Source organism: Aspergillus oryzae, chromosome 7 (genome assembly GCF_000184455.2).
Source record: "Aspergillus oryzae RIB40 DNA, chromosome 7".
NCBI lineage: Eukaryota > Fungi > Ascomycota > Eurotiomycetes > Eurotiales > Aspergillaceae > Aspergillus > Aspergillus oryzae.
The window spans coordinates 1,299,145-1,324,907 of record NC_036441.1 but is presented as its reverse complement, the minus strand read 5'-3'; the positions used below and the strand labels follow the sequence as shown (position 1 = coordinate 1,324,907).

At 46.8% G+C, this 25,763-nt stretch overlaps 4 protein-coding genes across 4 annotated transcripts; 1 reads left to right on the top strand and 3 right to left on the bottom strand.

The window, feature by feature from the left end:
- Nucleotides 1-2,298: 2,298 nt before the first annotated feature.
- Nucleotides 2,299-3,463, bottom strand: AO090011000524 (uncharacterized protein; the record flags this gene model as incomplete). Its single annotated transcript, XM_023232991.1, has 4 exons — nt 2,299-2,391; nt 2,491-2,640; nt 2,686-3,000; nt 3,110-3,463. The coding sequence occupies 4 exons, from the start codon at nt 3,461-3,463 to the stop codon at nt 2,299-2,301; spliced, it is 912 nt and encodes a 303-aa protein (XP_023093538.1).
- A 6,235-nt stretch (nt 3,464-9,698) lies between these two features.
- On the bottom strand, nt 9,699-11,236 carry ergS (the record flags this gene model as incomplete). Its single annotated transcript, XM_023232990.1, has 2 exons — nt 9,699-9,795; nt 10,194-11,236. 2 exons carry the CDS (start codon nt 11,234-11,236, stop codon nt 9,699-9,701), a joined length of 1,140 nt encoding a protein of 379 aa, XP_023093537.1.
- Nucleotides 11,237-12,739: 1,503 nt separating this feature from the next.
- Nucleotides 12,740-16,331, bottom strand: AO090011000520 (uncharacterized protein; the record flags this gene model as incomplete). Its single annotated transcript, XM_023232989.1, has 3 exons — nt 12,740-12,743; nt 14,213-14,585; nt 16,133-16,331. 3 exons carry the CDS (start codon nt 16,329-16,331, stop codon nt 12,740-12,742), a joined length of 576 nt encoding a protein of 191 aa, XP_023093536.1.
- A 7,904-nt stretch (nt 16,332-24,235) lies between these two features.
- On the top strand, nt 24,236-25,638 carry AO090011000518 (uncharacterized protein; the record flags this gene model as incomplete). Its single annotated transcript, XM_001826091.3, has 2 exons — nt 24,236-24,835; nt 24,889-25,638. 2 exons carry the CDS (start codon nt 24,236-24,238, stop codon nt 25,636-25,638), a joined length of 1,350 nt encoding a protein of 449 aa, XP_001826143.1.
- Between the last annotated feature and the right edge of the window lie 125 nt (nt 25,639-25,763).

Genomic DNA, 25,763 nt, shown 5'->3' with positions numbered 1-25,763 from the left:
CTGCTTGAGCAACCACAGGATATTCTGGCTGTCCCATTCGGGTAGCCGAGTCCGCTTCCAGTATTCTCGAAGGTTCTCGTCCGCGTAAGGGAACACCAAGTGATTGTCTTCCTGGAAGCTGAAGGTGCATAGAAGATTGATCAGGTGTGGATGGGGACCAGCTGAGCCTAGGGCCTTGAGGAATCTTCTTTCCCTCTCAAACAAATGTGGTTCTCGCCAGAGGATTTTCTTAACTGCAACTCTATACCCTTGGCTCTGCTTTGGGTTAGCAACCAGGATGCGTTATCGCCCAGATATTTGCTTCGCTATCGCTTACCTTGCTGTCAGGAGGTTCCCAGAACTCGTGGTGGTCGGCGTGGATGCGTTCACAGGAGACTCTTCCGTATCCACCTTCAGCAGACTTTTCAGACTCTTTCCCAACAAAAGGAAAGATCTGCTGCTTTGGAAAATCATAATGAGCACCTTGATGAAAAACCGGCACGAGCACACGCCACTGGTTTGCTTCCAGTGTTTTAAGGTCTTCATAGTCCCAACCTTCCGGCACCAGGACCTCCTGGCCTTGACTGGTTCGCAAGACGTTCCCGTCCAGTTTGAATGGGAGATCGCCATCGTGTATCCCACGATCCAGGAAGGTATTTATATAATCCACCTTTTTTGACATGACCAGAATTGTGAATAGCTTTTGAGCGGTTTGGACGATCTTCTTTGCCAACTTGGCTCTTCGGAATCTACTACCGATTTTTTTCTCCGCTAGTATGTCCCGCACAGCTTCCTCGTTGATCTCGGCATCGATAATACTTCGCGGAATAAACGCAAGTTTGATGGTACATTCTCGTATCCGATCCAACGTAGAAGCCAAACTTGGAAACGGGTCTTGACTGGAGTGAGAGCCTTCGCGGGACATGGGTGGACTCGTGGCCGGGGTGTATTGTTTGGGAGAGTCGGATTGGGGACGAGGGCCATTCTTGATACGTCGCGAATTCCATGAAAGAAGCAGGAACAAACACGCCAAAAGGAAAATTAGATAGTAAAGAGAATACATGGTGGATGCTGTACAAAGGTGGACTGCTTATCGGAGTGTAACGTCAGTGAGAACTGGTTGGACAGTGACGGGCGCGGAAAGCGAATAGGAATACAATGTGGGTGATTAAAGGGGAGAAATATAACATAGGAAGAGGAAGAAAAGTATAAATGTATAACAAGAAGGACCAAAAAGAACTGAAACCCGCTTCAACGCCTCCGTTCGGTTGGGAGAGGACAAAACGTCCGGTAGAATTGGAGTAGGGCGCAGGTGGTGGTGATTTGAGGAAGTTGAAGCAGAGGAGATGGTTAAAGGGACTCAACAAACACTGAAAAAGGTAGGGCGGAAGTGCTACCGCCTGCTTACCTATTTATTTCTTATGAAAATATTACTTAAAAACTAGTATTGCTACTAGTGGTGGTGGTCAAGGTCAAGAGGAGGGAGGGGACACCCATCTTATTCTAACGCCCTCGATCGACGTGAGCAGTTGCCTCCGTCGAGTCTGGGGACAGACCCAAAATTGCTGTCCTCGAGACGTTTGACTTGTCATTGGCCGACTTGACAATAGTGTTCTACTAGTAGTAGGATTCAATTGTCAAAAAAAAAAAAAAGAATGACATTATCGGGCAACGAGGCAGTGAAGCTCAAGCCTTGCCCATTGGCCACAGTTGACCCTCGTTCCTGCGCCTGCGCGTCACTTCACCCTTGGTTGGTTGCTCTTTTCTTTACCTTCTTCTGCCCTTCCTCAATGTTTTTCTACCTACTCACATCTGACGTAGAACTTCTAGAACATTGGAAGAGGAATGTCCGGCACGCTGTAAATCCTATCTAAAGTACATCGATAAAGACTATGAATACTCGTTATCCTCCATTCAACACCCTCCAAGGCAAAACCCAATTACATAATAACGGGCAACGGGGTAAAAATGCTAGGTTAATCGGCCTTGGTGGTGGTGGTGGCATAGGTAGACAGGCGCATCAGGCTGAAGGGCATCGTGCCCTGATTCACCTCCGACTCTGTTCGGCCTCGCAACCTGCCCCGTTCCAAGTCTGCCTCTTCACCCTCCCTGTGTGACAGTGGTGGATGACGAATCCGAGTTACTTTCAGAAACCAAGACGAGTCGCTATATCGCACCGAAAGTATCCACAGAAAGATCGTAGCTACTGTTAAGGGAACTGAAATGACTGCCAAAATCCAAACCCAGGGTGAAATGTATATGCCTCCCTGTTCATTAATTTTAACGAACTCAGTGGAGAAGAAATTCTATCGTAAAGAGTCAGCAATCCCATCTCCTTTTTCCCCATTTCAAGGTCAGCCAATGGAACGCACCGCTACAATGGTGGTGGGGAGGTAAACCAGACCAACAAGACTTAGCATCTTCACAGCCGCAGCGTCTTCTGCACTCCGTTTCTAACGGACGTCATCATCAGCAGTATGTCCATCACAGCCACGTTGGAAAATAACGCACTGCAAGCTCGGCAAGGTGGTGGCTTTCTTCCTGAGAAGTCTGGGCCAGTTCTTTCAAAGCTTTTGTCTCCACATGTGATGCTCGTGCCAATTGTTTCAAGGCTCGAGTCTCCTCAAAGCTCAGTAGATCGGTTAACTGCCCGTCCACGACCTGTTAGCAGTAGTGCTGAGGGACAGGGTGGTGGAGGCTGCCTACCAGTTGCTCTGTCGACTGAACCCGCTCTTGTAACACCTTTGCCCGTTCCAGGTAAACGCGAGCTTCTGTCTCATATTCAACAAACTCTCCGATCATGGAATTACAGAAACAATCATCTCTGGCAGCGCAGCTCATTTTACAGTGTCTTTGGCAGCTCTTCCCAATGCGACCGATAGTGTTCACAGCAGTCTGAAGGACGACAATTAAATCCGTTATATAGTCTCGCAGTTGCTTAAGACGTTGTCTATCTTCCACCTTGAAGTATGTCATATGCTTATCTCGGTCTTCGACATCCCAGACAATCAGTCGGTCGGCCTAAAGAACACATAGTTTAGCCCATGTAAACCGAGACAGAAGGCACATGCATGTAAGTGCATACACACTGGTAAGAGTGGGAAGACTAAAAGAAAGCGAGTGAACAAACCTTTTGCTTGCATTCGGACTCTAACCAAGCCATGTAATCCATCCAGCTTCCCAGGCTATCAGAGATGAGTCTCTCGTGAACAGAGAAGTGCGGCGTCATGACCTCCCCCTCGAATTCGCTTCCTGAAAGGCATAGAGAGACCTCATTCTCAACTGTATGGGAGGGCGCAATCAAAATAAACACCGAAGAGCTTGGCGAGCCATCATGCGGATATGTCAATTTTTGGTAAACTCCTGTCTGGCGAATTGACCAGGGACACTCCCCTTTCGACGTCGAGCGTTGGTTGCGTTCGACTCGTCGGATCACATATGCAATCTCTATGCCACCAGTCAACCTATAGAGTATTCTCTGCATTGGAGACGGAAGGGGCTTTCGGGATCTAACCATCAACCTTGCCGTTTACGCTCTGCGAGCTTTTAGCACGAAAAGGAGGAAATGCATATTCGTTCTCCACGAATCTGATGCCAAATGTGAGGACCGACTTCCAGAAATAGGGGAAGACGCTTTGTGCTTCTAGGAGATAGTGGAAAAGTTCGCTCGATATGTTTAATGTCGTCCACGACCGCAACTGCGCGACCGTATAAACTTGTACACAAGCAGTGGTCTCTTCCTATAGCAAAGTAAATCGGTACGTTGATTATGAAATAATGAAGGGAATAGTATCCCAGGTGGTCGAATTACCTGTTGAAGTCGCTTCAGCTCGGAGACGTGATTAATCGGAATGGGTTGCTTGGTTTGCAATATCCGTCTGCCGCATGAGTCCTTTGACGAAGAAAGAAGATAGACTACTAGCTGAGCAACGTCGTTCCTGGATTTAAAAAGACTGTTCGTTCTAGCCTTGATTTTCTCCTCTAGGAGTTGATCAACACGGGAAGAAGCGCAAATAGGGTCCATTGTCCGGCGCACGGAGGGATTGAATTGTTAATCGACATCTGGATTGCCACGAGTCTGGAGACGCATGTGTTTATATACAATGCCAGAGCACAGCTTGAGGCTTCAATCTCAGTGCTCACGATATGTTTTGCATGCGGCTCTAATCCAAGAGGCTGATCATTTTCGCCGCAGCTCTATTGAGGCTTAACATTTAAGCCGGAACCATCGAGGCATTGGATGAAAATGTTTCTACCCGGTTAACATTGAAACTACCGGGCAAAACGGTCTTATGAGGGCAAAAGACAGCTGAGTGCGGAGCGAGTGTAGTGTGACGGGGCCAATTCCAAAACATGTCAGCGATCAGCAGGCTTTCCTCGTGTATGTCAGTCAGCGGGAGACTCTCCAGGGCTCGCGGAATGCCTCTTTAAAACATGGAGAGTCAACCCTAGTCGGGAGCGCCTATACTAGCCAATGAGGATACTTCATTACTTTATCAGGGCCTATGAGTGAGGTTTATGCTGGGGACTGATGCAGGTGCCATCACAAGGTAATGTTCTGTATGCACTTAAGGAGTAATAGCTATGTCAATCAATATTACGCCGAACTAATCGTGTATGTACAACCCCCTCACCCTACCCCACCATCTTCCCCATTGCGTAGCGCTTTTCGTTGGTCCCCGTTTGATGTTTATTGTACAACGTATTGATATGAAAATCTTCTAATACCATACTCGACACTCATTGATTTGCTCCTGTGTAAAAGTTTAGTAATTCCTATCACGCAGTCACCCACAAAGCTCAAACCTGAGTCAGTCCCGGAGAGCGTGCTCGTTCTTGGTCCAACACGTATATCTTATATTGATCCAGGCGTAACTGTGCGGCATTTCTTAGCCATGGACAGATACCCTGACAGTGAGTAAAGAAACACACCTCGACCCGAAAATTAGCTTGCCCATATTCATTTCTTAACAATTTAACGAGCTTCTTCGGATTCATATATTTGCCCTCAATAACCTGATTGGGGGTTATACTGGGGGAGCGTCCTCGGCTCATCGCACGACAAGGCTGTGGAATTTGCTTTGGCGCACTCGACAAAAAAAGACAGAATTAGGAGACCGGATTTATACACGAACAATAATGGAAAGTTTTCATATTCACATTTGCACAATCGTCATGGTTTGGAGGAGCTCAAACAAAATATATATTATTCTCATCCTTATATACTGTGACCACTCCTTCCTATGAATAGAAGTATAAATGAGCTGTCTTCAGCTGCGTCCTTCTGCGTACTTCTGAGCACGAGGCCCTGGTCAGGCTTCACTACAACTTTCGATATCGTCCTATCAGGTCAGCATTAGTATTACCTCTCACAAAATGCTAGGGATTCGTTTCAAGCCCCGTGCATGGGTGGCGGGTATGGCGCAATGACAGACCTGCGATAGTGCTTGTGGTAAGGTCAGGTAACAAATGCCTCGTCGAATCTTTGGTCCAAGTTAGCACAGCCCCATCTTATCCAACCTTATGATGCATTAGTTGCCGTAAGCCGCGCTGATGCTGAGGTGTTTCTCGTGTTTCTCCGCGCCTTCTCCGCGCTCAGCAAGCAGGCTGCAAGGCTGAATTTGAAAGCCAAATGATAATAATTGATTGGGCAAGACAAACACGTAAACCATACGTAAAGACCAAAGAGGGAAAACAAACAACGAAACCGAGGCCAAGAAAAATGAGGAGGGTTTCAATCCGATCAAGATGGGAATACCCGCACAATGATTGCTTGGAGAAGGGCCGTCCAAAGGGATTAGAAAATCAAATGTGGCGATTAGAGACATTAGTAGAAAATCTGAACTTACGCTGACTTGATACCCTCCCTGCGGGTATCGCCTCCTTAGCAGTGCCTCCAGGCGATCTTGCACGACATAACGCATGACAATCGTCTGAGATTCCATGATTAAGAGACAATGATGCCTTGCTACTAAATCTATTTGGGTGAGTACTCATTCAACCAGAGCCAAACAAAACGCTCAGTAAGGACATTTATCCTTGGCAACTCACAGTATAGGATGAGCAGAGTCTGCATTAAAAGACAGTCCAGCAAGGCTTAATGCACTGCAGTCAGCTTGTTCTACTTGGCCATCACGGAATCCCTTTTGCCTCATATAGCCCATTAGTTGCAAGAGCCTCATCATAGCTTGATGCGAAACTGTAGATCTTGGGTAGTATTGTGTATTCATTTTGCGCGGATGCCCAATATACTATGTTCGTTTGCACAGGTGCTACATGTCATTTCCTCTGATAGGAAGGATGGAGAAAAGAAAACATGAGAATATATTACGCATGGGTATCAATCCGGTCCATCCCGTGTTGTCCTATCCTATTGTGACCGGCCGTCCTCATCGAAGTGGATTGGCATTGGCTGAGGGTCTGACTGGTGTGTTTGTACCACCGGTAGTCAGATGCTTCCATGTAGTTAGCTTGTTGACGTGGTCATAGCAGAGCCTGGGGCTCAAACATGGCGGTATAACTCGTTGGTGAAGCCGAAATGGGTTTTAATGCAGTGTAGAATGGAAGGGGAGATCGGGACCTCGTATCTGCAGAATGACAGCGTACATCTGTATCGCGAGTATATTTCGGGATAGTATACCTCAGTGTGGTAATGATGGGCTCTATCTGTAAAGACTCCCTGCACGTCGGCCTTTATGTGAAGTAAGGGCCATTTGCGAAGTATCATTCGCGCATATTTGTTCCCTACTACCACCGATTCCCCGTGATATATCACATGCACAGCTGGTATTGCGAGATGACCCTATTGGTCCTATTCATAATATCTAGAAGCAAGTTGTTACCGTCCCTAGTAGTAGAGGCCCAGCATGAGAAGACTTCATAGTATGGGCTCTAGGGGTTTTAGGTGTATATGGCACTGAGTCTGCGAGGTGCCTGCATCGCTAGACGTTTCAATAGTTATGCTCTAACAGTTTGATAGAATTTTGATTGTTTGTTTGACCGGGAGAACTTCATACATACATTCAATCACCATATCAAGCAGTTCATGCAGTACATGGGCCCCTGGATGTATGAATGCGTTCAAACTGAGCTAACATTGAGATAATGCTGTCAAGAATACCTGTTATACCTATACTACGATGTTTAAGCCGACATTTTGAATAATGGGCTATTCATTATTCACCTGTTATCTATATCCACTATCTATACCTAGCTAAATGAGAACTCCTTAACTAATATCCTTACGTTCTTGTTCGTTCTATTTAGTTGCCACCATCCAGTCAATATGTTGCCTGGTAGCTACCACCTTTTACTTCGACATCGGACTCATGACGATAGCTTCCAATGTGCTCTTCCACTTTACCCATGACTCACTTAGTCTAATTCTGCTGTCTAGCTTTCTCTATTCTACGGTGAATATCGAAGTCAGAGCGAAAAATAGGATGAAGCAGTGGTCGCCGTCTAGCTCGCATTGTCCAAGATGAGAAGCATCCATTTTCTGTAAAATGTCATCCAAAAAAGCCCCCAATATCGCTTCCATGGTCTTCGATTACTTATCGAATTGTTATACACTACTTCTCCAAGCATGGAACTAGCTCCTAATATAATGATGAGCATACAGATACACGAAGGGGTTGAAATCAAGTGTCCACACTCCAGGCTCATGTTAATGATCTGCGTAGTCAGTTCATGACGGCGATCATATGAGAGGAAAGTCTCAGATCTCCGCCTTTACTGTATGGAAGAGGTGATTGTCATTCTGTATAAGAAAAGCCCCAGATTTCCTTTGACTAAGGATGCATGACTTCTACTGTCCCCTCATTCTTGCGATTGTGCTTTGAAGAAACCGTCTTCAACTTGCATCGACATTATTCCTTCTAAATAACCATTTTCCCCCGAAATCAACTCTACTGTCACCAGCAGCTATTACCGTAGATTTGGGATAGTTAGTGATCACCCTCTCATGATGCTCAATACTTCTCTTACTTTGATATTGGCTTTCTTATGCCATGCCTTATGCTTGCGACCAATCCCGAAACTAATTAACATATAATTCTTACTAAGGAACTCTACTCATAACTGTATTAGAATATGCACAATACTACTGCTGACTGGCTCTATGCTAGACGAGATGTACATTTCACTCTGCAGGATTCTCTCAATATGCTCGGACCTTGTTGACAGAGTAACAAATATAGTACTTGCTGTCGAACGAACAATGGGATCCCCATCTACAATATAAGATCAAAGATTAAACTCTTGATATATAAAGAGATTGAACCTCCAATCCAGACTTCGAAAGCACAGACAATCAGCATCTCCTCTTTCCTACATCTTCTCTCCACACACATATTATCTAACGACCGCCAATAAAAACCCACAAAACCCGGAAAGACACACCCAAAGCACCGCAGAGTCGTGACTATCTGCGACCAATACACACACCATCACATATATACATCCATCTCTACGCCCTAGTCACGACGCCGATCCGAATCCCTGAACAATATATATGTCCGAACAATAACATCATACACGCACTAAGCCATTTCAGGAAAGAGATACGCCGAGTCAGCTGTGGATCAATCTACGGCGAGTGATACAATTTACAACGCAATATCAACTGGGGCCCGAAGGTTTCCCGCATAGAGAACATCCACCGATGTAGTTGACTAAAAGGGTAGTATTATATGCCTAACTCTACCTGCTTTGCCGGTTCCCGGAGTTAGTTGCTGAGACGGAAGGCTTCGGGTTCGGCATTTAATTTTTATCTTCGGCTTACGCTCTCCGTCTCTTGATGACGGGAGAGTTGATGAAGGGATGTTTCTGTGATGTTTTCCCCTTTAGATAATTTATGAAAGATATGTTCACGTTGAGCCATATTTCACTAAACCGTGGTCGATTGAGTGTTGCCTGCGAGTAACTATTAAGTTAGGGTCTTGAAGTTATTGAATAGGTGAAGTTTTAAGTTCAAGGTTGACGCCCCACGGCCTAGAAGGGGGTTAGGGTTTTTACTGTACCCCCACCTGGCACAATGGTTCATGAGACAAGAGTATAGTTAGGTGAAAAAGGGGTTGAGCACAAGGCTTACCCAGAAAACTACTACTCACTACGCCCACTCGACGTATCTTCTGAACCGCTGGGAGTTCGAATTTTCATCGTGTTTTTCTTAAGTGGCCCGATTAGCCGTACAGCTCTTATATATATCCAAATATAGTAATATTAGCTGTCAGCCTGGAGCTTTGTGGTCCGATTGGCTACATAGCTCTCATTTACCCAGATACAGTCATATTAGCTGTCGGACGGGCAATCGGACCGCTTAAGTCTTAGAACGCACCTGGCACTGACCTTCTTTTACTCAAGGGGAGCTAGATGAAATGAAAGGAGTGATAATTATGTGGTATTGAAACTGAAACCCAACGCTAACCAAAATCCAATGTTCAATCACAATGTGCCTATTCTCGAGTAAACGAGGCCAACGAACGCCGGTTATGATATATAATACAAGAAATCACGGTGGGATGCTTATTACGCATGTACAACCCGCGATCAACGGAAGTGTCACTATATACTTATATGTTTTTGTAACCCCAATCAACAAAATGACGGCTGTAAACCAAAACACCAATCCCATATGAAGTTCAGATAATTATTAATGAGATATACCACGCAAACATGTCGATGATGAGGTACGTCATCGGTCATCTCTGGGGCTTTCTTTATGCGAGGCGGACTTTGCTTCGGAGCGAACAAGCTTGCGAATGCTGATATTGGCCATATGGACCATGGCAAGCATATGTCGCAGTCCAGGGACACCTGATGGAAACACCAAGTATAACTCTGAGTCCAAGAACGGGTCGGGGCGGAACTTGTCATGATATGCCTTTTTCCCTCCTATCGGTAATCGTTGGAAGGTGTGACGGTATAACGACCGCGTAATCTTCTCAATGGCCGATGGTAAGCCCGTCACATCGCCCAGGATCGTAAGAGGTTCGTATCCGAGACTGAGGTAAGATATATTCATTTGATTGAGAAGCGCCATGGCTGCGTAAGCCAGCAAGTCACTAATCCCTTTGGGTGCTCCGGGGGCCGCGATGCAGGGGTCAAGATGATATCCTTCGTTGGCACCAACCCGACGAAGCGCCGCAAATCCGTTAGCGACACCATCGGGGCCACGGGTATATATATAGATCATCAGATTAGGAAAGTCGAACGGGTTGTAAACGGTAATAAAAGCCTGGGCTGCGGCGGCGGCCTGGTTGCGTTGATGCCGCCATGATTCGTAAATGCCCATTAGCTCACTCTGTAGGGACGGGTCTGCCCCGTATGCTGGAGCGTAAGCACCTAAGGTAATCCCACCTTTGTCTGGATTGAGGAGTTGTTTGTTTTGGACGATGATTCGCTTGCCACTTCGCTCCATAAGCACATCGTTCGTCATTGGATTAAGCACACGCTCGGCACCAAATTGTAATGTGGCCCAATGTTGCCGTCGCGCATGCTTGACTAGACTGTCGCTGGCCCCCATAAAAGCAATTCCCCAGTGAAACTGCTTTCGATATGCCTTGAACTCGTCCAGTATATCGGAAAACAGATACGGCTCACATAAGGGGTCTCCTGCGACTATTGCTACCTGATTTTGCACCTTATAACACAAAGCCCCGGTTCGGGCTTTGTTAAGGAAGAAATTGTAACTTCGGTCGAGTATTACCATATGTGAGACTTTCCCATAGCGCCCGGCTAATCTCTCCAAAACTTCGGCATTGTCCATATGATCTCGACCGGGTAGGTTGATCTGCGGTAAGGATGTCGACTTGGACAGCGGTACGAACCCGGCGCGTCCTAGAGGTAAGGATGATTCGGAGCTTGAACGACCGTATGTGTTCGAGGAATAACGAGAGGATAGCGCATCTGAGTCTGATGTGGGTTCCACAAGAGTTTGGCTGCTGCTGCTACTCCCACAACAGCTGCTGCCACAACGGCGGGATCTTGCGTCATGCGTAGGATGTGCCGCTGGTGGAAGTAAGAAACCCTGATCCCGTTGATGATCCGCAGCGAGTGCACAACAAGTGCATGTATTATGTAGCTTCGAGTGGCTGAAGAGTTGACTCGCAAGGGACTCGCCCACAGTACGAAATAGGAGGTCTTTCTTCGCCGGGTTTGGCTTCTTCTTAGAAGCCTTCGGTTGCTTAGTCTTTGCGCCGCCAGACGTCTGTGGGACAGTCGGAGGAATGATCTCAACGCTCGATTGAGCAGACATGGTGGGCAATTGGTATAACGAAATGCGAAAATTTTTGCTTCATTGTCTAGGAGACAGGCAGGTTCCTGTGGTCAATTCAGATTCAAGAGCCCTTTAATGGACCCCTAAAGGACCCCATCAGGGCACTGAGTGGATAGACGCTTCGCCTCCACTCACACCAAACAATAAGAGTCGGATTTGGCAATAGAATGACATCGGGTATTCCGATGGATACTTAGGCAGTAGCATTCGTTGGACCAGGATTGGTCTATTCGCACAAGGGGTCCGGCGCGTAGTCTGCAACTATAGTGCTTCCTTTTTAAGTTCAGTAGCCGGGGGTTGTGACATTTGCTTATGCGGACCCCGCGGGTGCCGCCCTGGACGGACTGCGGATCCGTAGGGATTCCATCATCAGATCGTATTTGTGAAACCCTTTACTTGTCTGCCTAATTGAGCCCTGCTTAGCCCTACCCTGTGTTTATTTTGGGCACACAACATGCCATCTAAACAGGCTTTTACTTTTCAAACCTATTTCTTTGTTTTCTATAGGCGTCTAGCGTGTTGACCTTGTCGGTGACTGTAATCTCAGCGCAATGGGAACGTCACTGGAGAGAATGGCTGCGTTCCGTCTGAACAAGAACTATCCACAGTTCACTGTGACTCATTCCGAGGTTCCGAGCAGTGAAGCGCTAAACGGTATCGAATACGGGTGTCGGGTTCGTACCAACCCTAAAATAATTGGCTTCGTGATCCTTTATTTGGGTAGAAGAACGCGCAGCGGTGACGACAAGACAGGCAGCCGTAAAAAATAAGCTTGAACCAAGCCTTTCGTAGTTCCGTGCAGGACTTTGGCCAATGGTAAACCGCCTTGGCACGGGTAGGGCTGGATTCCGAAGTGGAGAAGAACATCTAGAAGATCGACACTGCCACACCCTGATGACCCCGGAAGATCAAACATGGTAAAACAATTCATAATACGAGACAGATAGGGTGGCTATGCCACGGTGCTAGGCCAAGCATACCAAAAGTAGCAATACGAGTCTAAGCCAATGTCTCGTATTTTAAGAACGATTGCAGTCATGCATCCAAGACCGCTAGAGATGGACCCTTGGTCTCTATATGAAACGATATGTCTAGAACGTCAACTTTCTTGTGGTGTGTACGTACATATGCTTTGAATTATTTGGATTCTAATGAAGGATCTCGTGGAGCACTAAAGCCAAAATACCATACATACGAGTCAGACAAGCGAGATAAGATAACAAGTTGCAAAGATACGAATCGAGCTTAAGGGAGATAGAGACAATTCTGGGGAGGCTCTCTAGGCCACAGCCAAAGGGTAGGGCATACAGCTGGGGCACTCTATAAAGAAGATGTTAACGGCGCTAGTTCTTCAGCAGCGGTTGGAGAACCCACCCAAATTGATTTCATTGGAATTTGGACATTGGAAGTGCAGCCGGATCTGCAGCAGTCGGTCTAGCCAGCGAGGTTCCACTCATCGATCATCCACACTTTTTGTGATTCTTACCTGAACATTCATTAATATAATCCAGTCTGGTATACCAATAATCGAATACTACAAATATAAACTGGGGAGAATTTTGCTAAGTATAACATCACTGCTCTACCACTTTGAGTAGCGGTGTTGATTGAAGTACTTGATTACTGGCGATGGGACAAAGTGCCCCATGGTACGTCATGTTCTGGTGTGGCACAGAAAGCTATGGTAGGCATCGTAAAAGATCACAACCATAGTCTTATATCAGACAGTCCGGACTTTCTTCGGAGATAGTAGCCTCTTGACCCCGTGTTGGTCAGACAAATCTCGAAGAGTAACACCATCCCAACTTCGTAAACTTGGATTGGGATCGGCGCCATATCCTACAAGAAGTTCGACAGCGTCCAGATCTTTGAACCACACTGCGAGCATTAGGGCCGTCCCGCCCGCCCAGTTTTGCGCGTTGATATCGACCATCTTGTTTTCTAGGAGGGTCTGAACGAACTGCAAGTCTTGCGCTTGAATTGCTGCCATCAGAGCTGTTTGACCGCTGACCCTGTCCTGGGTGTTAGGGTCTACACCTGCTATGCCAAGGAAGCTGCGAATCGTTGCTATTTGCTTCATGGAGATTGCTGCTTGGAGCCCGGGGATCGGGTCTGCCTTTCCGGTGCTCAAGAGTATTTGGACGATATCTTGGTAATTATTCTCTACCGCGTATGAAAGTGGGTGTTTGAATGGGCCGTCTGTATATGGAAATGATTAGTTAGTTTTCTTAGGAATACAGAAAGTAAATAGGCCACTCACCGTAGACGAGATCCGGGTTAGCCATTCCGATTTCTAGAAGAATCCGGGTTATATCCACATCTCTCTTAACAACTGCTAGAAACAGAGCAGTATCCCCGTTCTCTGCCATCGCATCGGTACATGCGGAGCCAACACACAGTAAGGCTTCCACGACTTCCTTGTGCTTGTTCTCAACTGCTAGCATTAGGGCGCTCTTCTTGGCGGAATCGGTCAGATTGGGATCTGCCTTCCCAGTGCGCAGCAGTAGTAAAACCACATCAACAAAGCCCTTCTCTACTGCCATCCAGAATATCCTTCTAGTCTCTGGACTTCCGTAATATGTAAATAGGCTGCTAGAGCGACGTCTAAGACCTACTGTTGGTACTAAACCCGCTGATGATGGCAACGTCAACGTCTCTATTGCGTTGGTATAGCCATATTCCAATAACAGGTAGATAATGTCTTTATCTCCGTTCTCGAGAGCGGTCATGAATGTGTCCCTGCTAGTTGAGTCGGATGGGTTGGTCTCAACCCTGCCACTTTCCAGTAGCAGCCTCACTACGTCCGTGAATCCCATCTCCACTGCCAATTTAAGCGCCGTTTGACCATCAGGACTTGTAAAGTTGGCGTGGATTTTCTTATCAGCTAGTAGAAGTTTGATGATCTCTGTGTGATTGCCTCTGGAGGCATACATGAGTGGTGACCATCCATCGAACGCAGGGAGATTGAGGTCAGTTTCGCCCGTTGAAAGCAGCTTTTCAACCACGCTCGAATATCCTAATTGCGATGCGATTGAGAGAGGCGACCGACCGTCATCATCGCTTAGATTGGGATCTACATTGCTATCGTCGAGAATGATGTTGATGATATCCCAGTGTCCATGCCTTACAGCCAGGACCAAAGGTGTCTGGCCGTAGGGATCCCGACTATTGATTTCTGAAACTGGTATTTCCTTCAGTAAATCTCGAAGTTGTGTCACGAGACCGAATCTGGCCACCAGGTGAAGGCCTGTGGCTCCAGACTCCTGGGAGCCGTCCATAAGCAGAGAGAGGGATATATAAGTGTGCTCATTCGCGGGGAACATTTGATCTGCGGAGCTAGTTAAAGAAGGGTTCTGAAGAAACCTTTTGGCAGTTTGGCGCACCTCCCAGTCCGCTTGGACTGGACCGGTGTGTTCCGCCCAGAAATGAACAGCATAATCTAGAAACGAGGTATGCTCTTCTTTGGACGAAAATTGCCCGAATGAAAGATACCTGAGGCAAGTCAAAGATATCTCCTTAAGAGACTTGGCAATCCAAGGGTGTTCATGATGGTTTTCTTCGAAATACTGATAAGCGGTCAAGTGAACAAATTCGATCTTTTCAGTGCTAGGGTTTGCAACTATAAGACCTGAGCAGTATGATATAACGATCTGAATGTCTGGCGGAGCGTAGTTCATGTCGAGGCAATTGTTGCCTCGTTGGGTCTGGGCTGCCAAAGCCTCTGAGAGTTCATCAACGCTCAAGGGCCTCCGAGCATAAAACACCCAAGATATGACACGATAGGCCCATTCGGAGTGGTCGGACTTCTCTATCATGAAGGAGGTCTTTTTGTACGCTTCATGAATAGGATCTCTGGTTCGACCATGCTCAATATTCTCTAGTTCTTCTTGTATCTCCCCTTTAGTACACTTGTTCTTGAGAATGTTGACAAAAAGTCGAACGAGGATAAACCTAGACCCTTTAGTTCTCAACGAAATATGTAGGTGTGAAAATCTTACATTCCCCTTGCAGACCCTATGACCACCTGCTTGAAGCGATCGATTTGTGGTAATTCATCAGGTATCTTATAAAACGCCGAGAAGTCAAAATTGCGGGTAATGTATGTTTCCATGTCCTTGTTGACCGCACGGATATCCAAGAAAGAGCACTTCTTCATATCCCTGAATTCTCGTTCGATGATATTTGTATAGCGTGAAGTCAACATAAAGCGAGCTCCCATATACTGCAGGTTTTTAACAGCCTCGAGAAATCCAGCCAGATACTCTGGCAAGCATTCGTCTAAGGCATCAACGACGATATACAAGTTATCATAATCCTGTATAACACCTGATAGTATCTTAAAGGTTTCATGTAGAGAAGGAAACTGGTTAGCACAATAGAACTCGGTAACTTCACTTGGGATAGACGGTAGAGTATCAATCAGCTGCCGCAGTAGGGTTCGAAGCATGTGGATGGGTGTCTGTTCCGCTTGCAGATTATAGCTGAAGTATAGAAAGGTAACAGCTGAATTTTGCTTCTCTTGAGCTTTCCGAAGCTTGCTTATAACAATTGAGGCTAGTGTCGTTTTCCCAGCTCCAGGCAATCCCGGGCAGAAAAGTGTTTCAACGTCTTTGCTTCCTTCTGACCATGCCTTGAATTTTTCATTCTCAATGAAAGATCTACCAGCATCATGGTCCAAATTCCGTTGGGCATCGGCCTGTTGCGATTCGTAATAGCCGGGGGCAAGCCAATTCAAAACCCTGCGACGTTCTTCCCGCTCCTGGGTTTGTAAGAGCGGTTTGATATTATCATTCAATTTCGTAAATTCTTTCTCCACTGTATCACGACAGAACGTTAGTTTGTTGTTACAAGGTCTGATTTCTAGGCATGACTAACTCTTCTTGGTCATGAACGACACCCTGTGGGCCCTTTCAAGCTGAACAACGGGGATGAACTGAAGAAGCTCTTTGGTAAATGCAGCGCTCACAGCCGCAGCATAGGGTTGCCAGCGTTTATTCTTATGAGAATCCGAATAATCACAAATGCCGCGGACCACAAGACATGGAAAATTATTGCTCAATCCAGCGGCCTCCATCTCGAAACATAACACACCGTGCTTCTTGCGAAGCTTTTCGCGGGTCACAGCATCTCGCATGACCTGATTCCCGGAAGCAATTAGCCCGCAATGAACCACAGGGTCTGTGGAGCGCCTGGGTTTGCGAGAGACCAGACGGTCTTCGGATTCAGCACAGTGGATATCCTTGCAAGAACGATCAATGTCAGGATGTCGAAAGCTTTCCACGAATAGTTGATCATTCTCGACTCCTTGGTATTTCCATTCCTGGTATTTTCTTGGGTATTTCTTTCCCATGTCAGCTACCTGCCGTGGTAGCGACGAGCCTTCGAGTTCATTTCGCGATATAAGCTTTGTAAGTGCCGTCAAGAGAACATTGGGAGGGCGATTCAAATAGCCAATGTCCACAAACTCGCCTTCGGAGAGGGTCTTCCCGTAATCATACTGGATAACTCCACCTACAGCGCTTAGCATCGGGTCTCAATGCTTGGGTCGGTGTTGACCTACCATGGCCGGGCCCCGGTTTGCTCACGACAATATCCCCAAGTTTAATATCATCTTCGGGGTTCTCGCTTGCGGGCCCAGGGGCACCCCCTCCGATTCCCACCATGAAACCGATTTTAATGTTAGGAAAGCTCCGAAGCATATCCTTGGCAACTGCTGTGGCAGGGCTTTCCCCAATGGTGCCCAAGGGGAGACATCCGATAACGATATTATGCCGACCAATCCGACCAAGTGTGTACGCATTCATGTCTCCAGGGTCTTGATCGAGTGGCGGATGCTCCTCATCTAGAAGTGCAGTTGCAGCAGCCGCCTCAAGTGGTAAGGCGCAGATCCATCCCACCAGGTAGTCATTCTGTGTGAGTGACTCACTGAGGTATTTTTCAGTGAATGGCTGTGATTTGACATGGAAGGTAGATCGATACCTGGTTGTGTCTGTAGGCATGGCTGTGACCATTCGCTATGAAAACCTTGGTAGTTGCTAGGGTTTGGAGACACTGAGTTCATGGAGCAGATGAAATGTGATAACACAAGGCTGAGAGAGTTCGTATCCAGCACAGCCTCATGTGACAAGACAAGGCTACCAGTAATAAATAGCCACAGTTGCCCGTTTTATTGCGCTCCTAATAAATTGATCCATAGCAGTCAAAAGCGGTACAAAGGAAAATTTCTATATTTTTACCATGACTTTAGCGTGGTGTGTTTTATCAAGGCTATCTTATATTCACTCTTTAGTCCCTTACTAAGTAAATTTGCGAGAACTCATACAACACAAGTGAATGCTGCTTTCTTTCGCACTGTCTAGGATCAATTGTATAACACCAATCAAAGTTATTCTCTTTGAACCCTTTTCCATGCGCCACAGCAGCTCCAGTCATTGTTTCTTCAACTGGTGGTAGTTCCCAAGAGCATGTTTCCAAGCGTTGAATATACTCCTTATCTGTAATTATGAGTCGTTTGTTTTAGGGCGTTCCTTTCGTCCCACTTGCGAGAGTATTAGCACTAACAAGATTTCTTCCTCTCAACATGTCAAGTATCCAGAGATTATATTTCGTGTAGAGAGTATAATTACTCGGTTCTTATACAGCTTGCTGGACCGCCTGATGCAGCCTGGTCTGTGGTCAATACTGGCCGATAAATGAAAGTGTGGAAATAAATACTGATATGGGGCAGAAAGCAATGATTTTAGTCCCATCAGCAGTTCCTATCATTCCTTCAAAGTCGTCGAGACCCCGAAAGCCAGTCACCAAAAAAGAAACCGTGGAACTCAAGCACGATCTGAGTCTCCCTAGTCAATTAGCCACTTTCTGCGTGGAAACCTCCTCTTCATTAAATTTGGTCATATGAAAAATGTGCTCCGGTCGACACTGGTATTTCGACCAAGTTGCGTTCCGGGGCGTCAAGCTCCGTGGGTGGGATGATGAATTCCACATTAAAAACACGGCCTCTCTGCCAGAATTTTCTGCAAATGTGATCCCCTAGTTCAGCGAAGGGCTCCATTCCCCACCTCGAAGGTCGAGATTCGAGGGAATGCGAAACTTAGTCGCCAGCTGTGCTAGTCAGAGTCACCTTAGATACAATCCTACCTGAATTCGTGGAGCTGTCCATAGCATAGGGTGAAGCTAGCAATGAGCTAGGGATAACAGTCCAAGACTCTTTTTGAACAGAGATATTATGAGATTGGTGCCCCATGACACATTTCTGGGGGTAATACACCCAAGTTCAAACTTCAGCCACCGCGGGAGATGATATAAATTGTTCGAAAGACCCCTATCGTAGATAGTTTTAGTGCTGTTCAATATCCGCTGATTTTTTACTTGCATCCAAGAGCTTTGAAAGCATATTTAGTTTGAGGTTCAAAGGATCGATCAATCTGTACTCTTTCGCGCACACAGCATTAAGTGGCGAATGAAATCTATACTTAGATTCTCTTTACATGATTGAGTAGTCGGCCATCTGTAATTTGGGCCATGGTCTTGCATTGTTTGTTTGTTCACTTGGGTAAAGGGGAAAATGAAGATGCCTCTTACTCGCAAGTAACATGGTTTATCATTCCTAGAGTAGGCTAGTTCATCGCTGATAGGTGTGCCATGTTTGCTTCAGACTCGATAAAACTCTGTAAATAAAAGAGCTAGAAGACCATAAGTCTTTCACTGGCAGGAGCGAACAATCACTAGTCTTGTACGAATCAGTAGTGAAGAATAGCTCAAGCCACTAGGTTATTAACGGCTCATACCTCTACTATTCCAGCACTTATTAGCATAACAAATTTCGAAGATATCAGGTGGCGGCTGGCCTAGCCTTCACCCATGAGATATATTGCGTTCAAAACAACAAAAAAAGCTGCTAGTTTGTTCCGCCGTACAAGGACCTAAAGCGCCTAACCTTTGATTCGAGATCTCACCTTCCCTTCCATACTTTGTCTAACAAGAACAACGTATACCTGATTTGGTAAGTTGGATCGATTCCTTTGAAAAGTAGCTTGGGACAGGGTATGTCTCGAAAAGAATATCCACCAAACCGGTGGCCAAAGTTTGCGCGCTAGTAGAGACTTTGGCGCAGTGGACCAAGCAAATCATCGTTCTAGAACGGGTATTATCGCCGCGTACTATAGTTGATGGTACCTTTGGCCGCGATCTAGATGTGGAAGTACACAGTAAGCAATAGTAGGTTTAAGGTTGGCCTGTCATACAAGGATCAACCCTGGGGAACACAGGTGAAGCGGTCAACGAGGGATCTCACCAATTTTCCGTGTTGTTCTTTGGACGATTGGAATCTTTCGCGATTCCTCGTTTATTGGAAAGGTTTAGCTCCTTGGGCATAAAGAAAGGCGGGCCTGATGATCGTCGAGCCGTCCAATGTCGAGCCGGCGATCTAAATAAACAAGTTTCCAACGGCTGTCAAGCTATAATACTAACCCACTAATGTACCAGGCTTGAACACGCCAAGTACCGAGGTAAGTGTTCTGCCTTGACCTGCGCGAACCCTGGTACCCTTATAGTACCGGATGTATTGAGCCTCTGGCCTTATTTTGTTCTTCCCATAGGACTGGACGAGCCACAAAAAGAATTGTGATAACTACCAGAGCGTCAGCTGCATCTTGACCCGCACTTCAGCTCCTTGGGAAGACATTCACATGGGCGTGGACTACATGGAGCAAATCCTCCTTTGCTCCTGCGGAAACGAGTACGATGAGGCGAAGGAACTGAAATAATGCTTGGGCCGGTGAACTCGGCAAAGTTTATTCCCACCGCAGTGGTCATAACTAGTATTACTTTGACTATGCCCAGTCTACTCGGTCGCTACGGGTGCTAGCTCGGTGACCGAATTACCCGTAAACGAAGTCGTAAGCCGATACGTTGGCAGAGCCGTGAAAGGGGATATCGGGCGGGTTTGAATAACTGTTCGGAAGCGCTCACCAAGTCCGAGTTGATCCACACAGCCACATCCTATAGAACGGCAGAGCCTAGGGTTGTGTTGAGTTAAAGAGAAAGGGATAGTTAGAGGACATCGGAAAGGTTTGGGATATCCCTTGCCGGTGTGCCGCACATCTGCTTGAGAGGGTTCTCCTGGAAAAAGAGCGTGATGAAAATATCATTACCCCCACTGTTGTTTCGCTGTAAGCTTTGTGGTCGATCATAATGTATGTTTTATCCAATGCCACTGACATCATTTCCCGGGCCATCGATTGCCTTTTCTTGACTTTTTCTCGTTCACGTTTGCTTTTACTCTTTGCCTGAACTCGGCTGGGCAGCTTCCTGCGGCTCACGATGATCAAAAGAACTAGACCGGCAAGACGGGTCTGCGCCTGGCGATCATCCTCGGTTTCCCCCTATCGAGCCTGGTTAATTACGATAGAATACCCAGCGAGAAAAAAAGGGCGACTTTAGCGTATTGATCTTTGCCTTGATTGGTATAGCGCTTTGTGTCTCCCACGACTCTTTCGGTAAGGTTCACGAGGATTTTCAACTGCTTTAGAATCCACTTGGGCATCATGGACGATTGGCACGTTAGCTTAACGCTCCCCATCCTGAAGGGTAACAAATTCATCTAGCCCACATAGGTCATGGTACAAGTCAACTATGACCGTACGACGGTCTTCAACTGATCGCTCCTCGGTGTGCTCCCGATGCAGTAGCGCAGTCTAGATTTTGTCTGCCTGTGCTTGGCCTGACACAAGCACATTGACTAGGTGGGGGTTGGAGCAGGGACCGATATGATCTTGAGAACGACTCGCGAACCGAGTCTCTATTGTCTGCAGCAGCGGTGCTTAAAAGTGAGCGACCCCTTGTCCAGCGCGCATAACATACAAGTTGCTTGCTTTTTGCTGTACCCATTGATTGATTGTCAATGTGATGAGATGAGATGATAGCTGTCAGGAACGTCCGATTGATTGGGTGCGGTCGGGGTGTACAGGTTCAGGCTTCCAGGATGTCTTGGATCATAATTGCGGATTTATGAGACTATCAGGGTACTACTCCTTTAGTTATTCTATAGTTGCTTTTGAATGGATGCTACCGTTCTTCTGGACGGTGACACTGAGCCAAACACGTGAGCGTGGTGGGTACCATCTCACCTAATCGGGATGCATGTTTGACCTACGCGAGGGAAGTTGCTACGACCATTGGACGCGGCTAGGTCACGTGTGAGACTAGTTGGCTGTTTTACCCTGTCATGTCACGGATATTCTCTTCGGCAGGGTAAGCAATCCATGGGACGGAGTACTGTATTTATGTATGTACCAAGGATTTCGCTCCCGCCCGTTCACCGTGCATTGAAATCATGTTGAGTACTGCGTACGTCTCAGAGAACTCCTGAGCATGGACGATGTCGGCGACCCCCCCCGGTCGGGCTGCGAATGAAATGATTGCAAGAGGATCCCCCATTTTCCAATCAAGCTAACAGCCCCCAATTAGAAGGTGGCCCGGACTAAAAAAAACGTGGGAAGAGCAAAGACCCTGGGTCCGGGTTTTAGATTGTTTCACATAGAATAGCGTCACTGAAGTCGAACATTGAAGGTAACCTTACTACGAAGCATTTGATACACGTCGAGTTTTGGTCATCTGTACTGCTCCCCATTAGTCACCATGGCCTGAGTAGTTAGCAGAGGATACTGTGTGTGCCCTCTCGATGTCGTATCTCATGGGGAGCGAGCATACCGAATCGACTTTGTCAAGAATGTTTCATATTTCGCATGGAGAAGATCGTTAGTGGCCCGCGGGATGTCAGTCAGATTGCGCGTCCCGACCGACCCACCGAGGTTGTCAGGCAAGACAGACAGAGAGAAAGAGAAAAGAAGACAGGTAAACGAGGAGGAGGAAAGAGTAAGGACAAGGCAAGTATCTCAATTCATTGAATGATCTCATCCGCCCCTTACACGCCGATTGGCATCATCCACACCAAGCACGATGATTGAATCATCAAATAGTCCGGTCGAATGCCCGACAGAGAAGCAAAAAAAAAAACCTCCTGTATGATCGATCATTTTAGTCGGTCCTCGGGAACAAATGACGGCAGAGATTTCATTGTTTGGGTTGACTGTACATACATATCCATCCACCCCCATCCTCAGCCACACCAACGCGCATGAACTCAAATTCCTGCACTATGGACTCCTAGTTTCTCTCCCGCCCCAATTATCGGGCGTTGGTCTCCCTCCCTTCAGTTCTTGCCATACTTAATTTTAGTTTTTTCACTAAAAACGGGTCCGCATTCCGAACGGTCAATACCCAGCCGACTGGGGCCGGAAGCTGTTACGCGGAGTCCTCGAAACTTTTCGAAACGGAGTCTGACGGACATCCCAGCTTCCGACAGATCAACTGCGTTAGTGGTGCTCAGTATGCGTGTCTGTGTCTGTGTCTATGTCTGTGGCGATTTTAGGAAAGGGTGGGATGGCTGAATTTTTCTTTTTTTTTTTTTCTTCTCTTCTTGTTTGCCTCCGATTACTCTAAGAACACGTGTGATTTATTTTTATCTTCTTTCAAGTTCAGGGCAATTGAGCATAGGGCAATAAGAGTATTGTTGTTATGTTTTAGTCGAAGTGGACTCGAGGTGACATAAAATAAGAAACAAAAAGGAAAACAAAACGTAGTTCTCGAGTCGGTGATTGGTACTATTTTACCAAAGACACGGGCAGTATCCGTGGAACTGGAACTGGCAGTCGATCGATCCTCCGGAGTGCAAGTGGATGGACACTGGACGCTATGCATTGATTAGGTAAAGGGTCAATGGAAACTTGTACTTTTGGATCGCTGTTAGACGCAACCGTTTAAGAGTCCAGAACCGAGAATTGACTGACTGTACCTGATCCAGTCTCCACTCTCTTGGTTCTCCTCTTTTCCTTCACATCAAATAATATTTTATCATCTTATTAAATTTGTGATTGCTTCCCCTCTCCCGGTGTCTTTGGTTTTTTATTACCCTTTCCTTGCCCACTTTCTCTCCTCTCTCTTTCTCTCAGTTTCTTTCCTTCCTCTGGACGAAACGCTCCTTCGTTTGGACCTTCAATCATTCGCTCTCACCTCTCTCTATCCTACACACATTCATTTCTGTTTTTAATTCTGTCTTAGCTCCCATCTTCTTGTGTCTCTTCCTGTCTTCGTGTCAACCAGCCAACCAACCATCAACCCAAACCAAACAAAAAAAAAAATACCGTGCAGTGCCTCGGTTCCGATTGATAGTTCATATTCCATTGCGTTGGTTTTGCTTGGCCGGCAACCCTATCCGGGGACTTTAAACTATTGGCTTACCGTGTAACCTAAGCCATACTTATCCTTCCGTTCTCTCCATTTAGGTTATTGATAACCTATCCAATCTTTGTTTTTACCTTTTTTTTTTTTTTTTTTTTTTTTTTTTTTTTTTTTTTTTTTTTACTCTTCAATCTCCTTCCTCCTTTTCGATCTGTGGCCCTTGCGAAAGCAAAATCGTCCAAACAGGACAAAGAGAATTTGAGAGGCAGCTCCGTCTACTTCAACTCAGCACAGGCGACAGAACGGGTTCCACTGGTGGACTCCCGCAGGAACGTTGCCCCTCACGCGCACCACCACAATCAAGACCCAAGGGATAAAGCGCTCGCTCCCCTAGTTAAGGAGTGTCGGTACCGTCTTAACTCTGTCAACTCTGCATATTCGTGCGATAAGAACATACGTTACACACGAGTAATGTCAGTCGTCCTTCTCGCGGACAGCTCCAGTCAACTTTGAGATAGTCTGTGTACGGTACTTGACTGCATCCCGTCACGTCGTACAAGCACCTTCCTATCCCTAAGCTTATCCCCTTCCATTCGATTCTCGCCAGTTTGGATGCTTGGCTTCCCTTTTTATACTTAGCTACCCTCATAGTTCCTCATCGCAACCTACATTTCTTTCACCTTCATACCATTGTGACTCGTCTCACTTGCTTTTTTCCTCCATCTATTACACATCATGGCGCATTCACAAGAACACCTGGATGCCCCTGATGGATCCGCCTTGACCTGGATCTTTGACCATTGTCTTCGTTACCCTGGCTCTTACGAGCTTCCATTGCGCACTATGTATGCATTAAACTGCAACCCAACGAGACAGCCGCCACCCGCCAACCGTGCTCCCGAGACAGCTTTTTGCGAGCGCCCGTCCCACTCTCCGAAGTCCTCTGTATCGTCCCAGGACGCTCCCTTGGATCGTGCCGCCGATTTTAGGGCATTGCTCACCCACCAAATCTCCCGATTGCCATCACAGCCATGCTCTCTGCCTCCCAGCTTTGTGACCTCCTTTCTGCGTCGCTGCTTCACTCCGGAGCTGGGTGACGTTGACTTTCCTCAGGCGTTGACCGGTCTTGATTATCTCAGAGATCTGGAGATTCGTCGAAGGAAGGAGGTGAAAGCGGCACTGGACCGTTTACAGGTCAAGCCGGACGATCTTAAGGAGAAGGCGGAGCTTGGAAAGAAATGGCCCAATGTCTTGACCTGGATCGAGTCCAACTGCGCCAAAAACCGCACGGCCGAGGCACTCTATACCCAGGTCTACATTGGCCTACGCCGCTGGGTATGTCCCCATGTTTATCTCTTCCTCAATAGGTAACTAATGATTTCCCTCAGACCCTGATCAATGAGATGCTGCTTGAACCACACAACAAGGCCAACTGTATTGCCATGCTTAACACTCTATTCCCACCCGTTACGGATGCAACCGTCAACCCTACGCCACAGTTGACTGCTAAGATTCTCAAGTCTCAACGAGATGGATTCTTCCGGTACATTGCAGCCTTCGATAAGCCCAATGGAAAAGATATCCTCCAGAAGGTCATCACGCAGGGCGCACCTGAGGGAGAGGAGACGGGATGGCCGCTGGTGCGAGACGCCTTGGATCGGTACCTTCGGCTTACCAACGAAATCATCGATGACTGTGCCATGGTCAATGATCAGAGTAGTCTCGAGGTGACTGTAGAGGCGGAGTCTCAGCCCCGTCGGAAGGTGGATTCAGGCATTAGCTTTGGCTCGGCAGATAAGTTCCACGCCCCGTCTGTTCACAGCAGAAGTGGCTCCGAAGACATGCTGGACAAACCCTTGCCACCCGCCCCGAAGGAAGCTCATCAGAAGACGGGTGGCTCCGCATTAGAGCGGCTAACACGAGAGCTGCGGAAACTCAGCGACGCTGGAAAGGTCAAGAGCCTCAAGAAAATGAAGTCCTCGAGTGCCCTCGCTATGCGACCGGAGAATATTCCCAGCCACACTCCTGATAACTCATCTTTCTTTGAGATTGATGACCAGAAACGAAAACGTCTGATTTGGGAGGCTACGAGCCGCAAAAGGTCTCATAGCAAACAGCCCAGCAACGACTCACATTGACTGTGATTCAATTTGATTCGATTGATTGTACACTTATGACATCATTTTTTAAACTTCACCAAAAAAGCAGGAAAGACAAAAGCTGATGTTCTACTATTGGGATTGTAATGGAGTTGGCCGTTTGA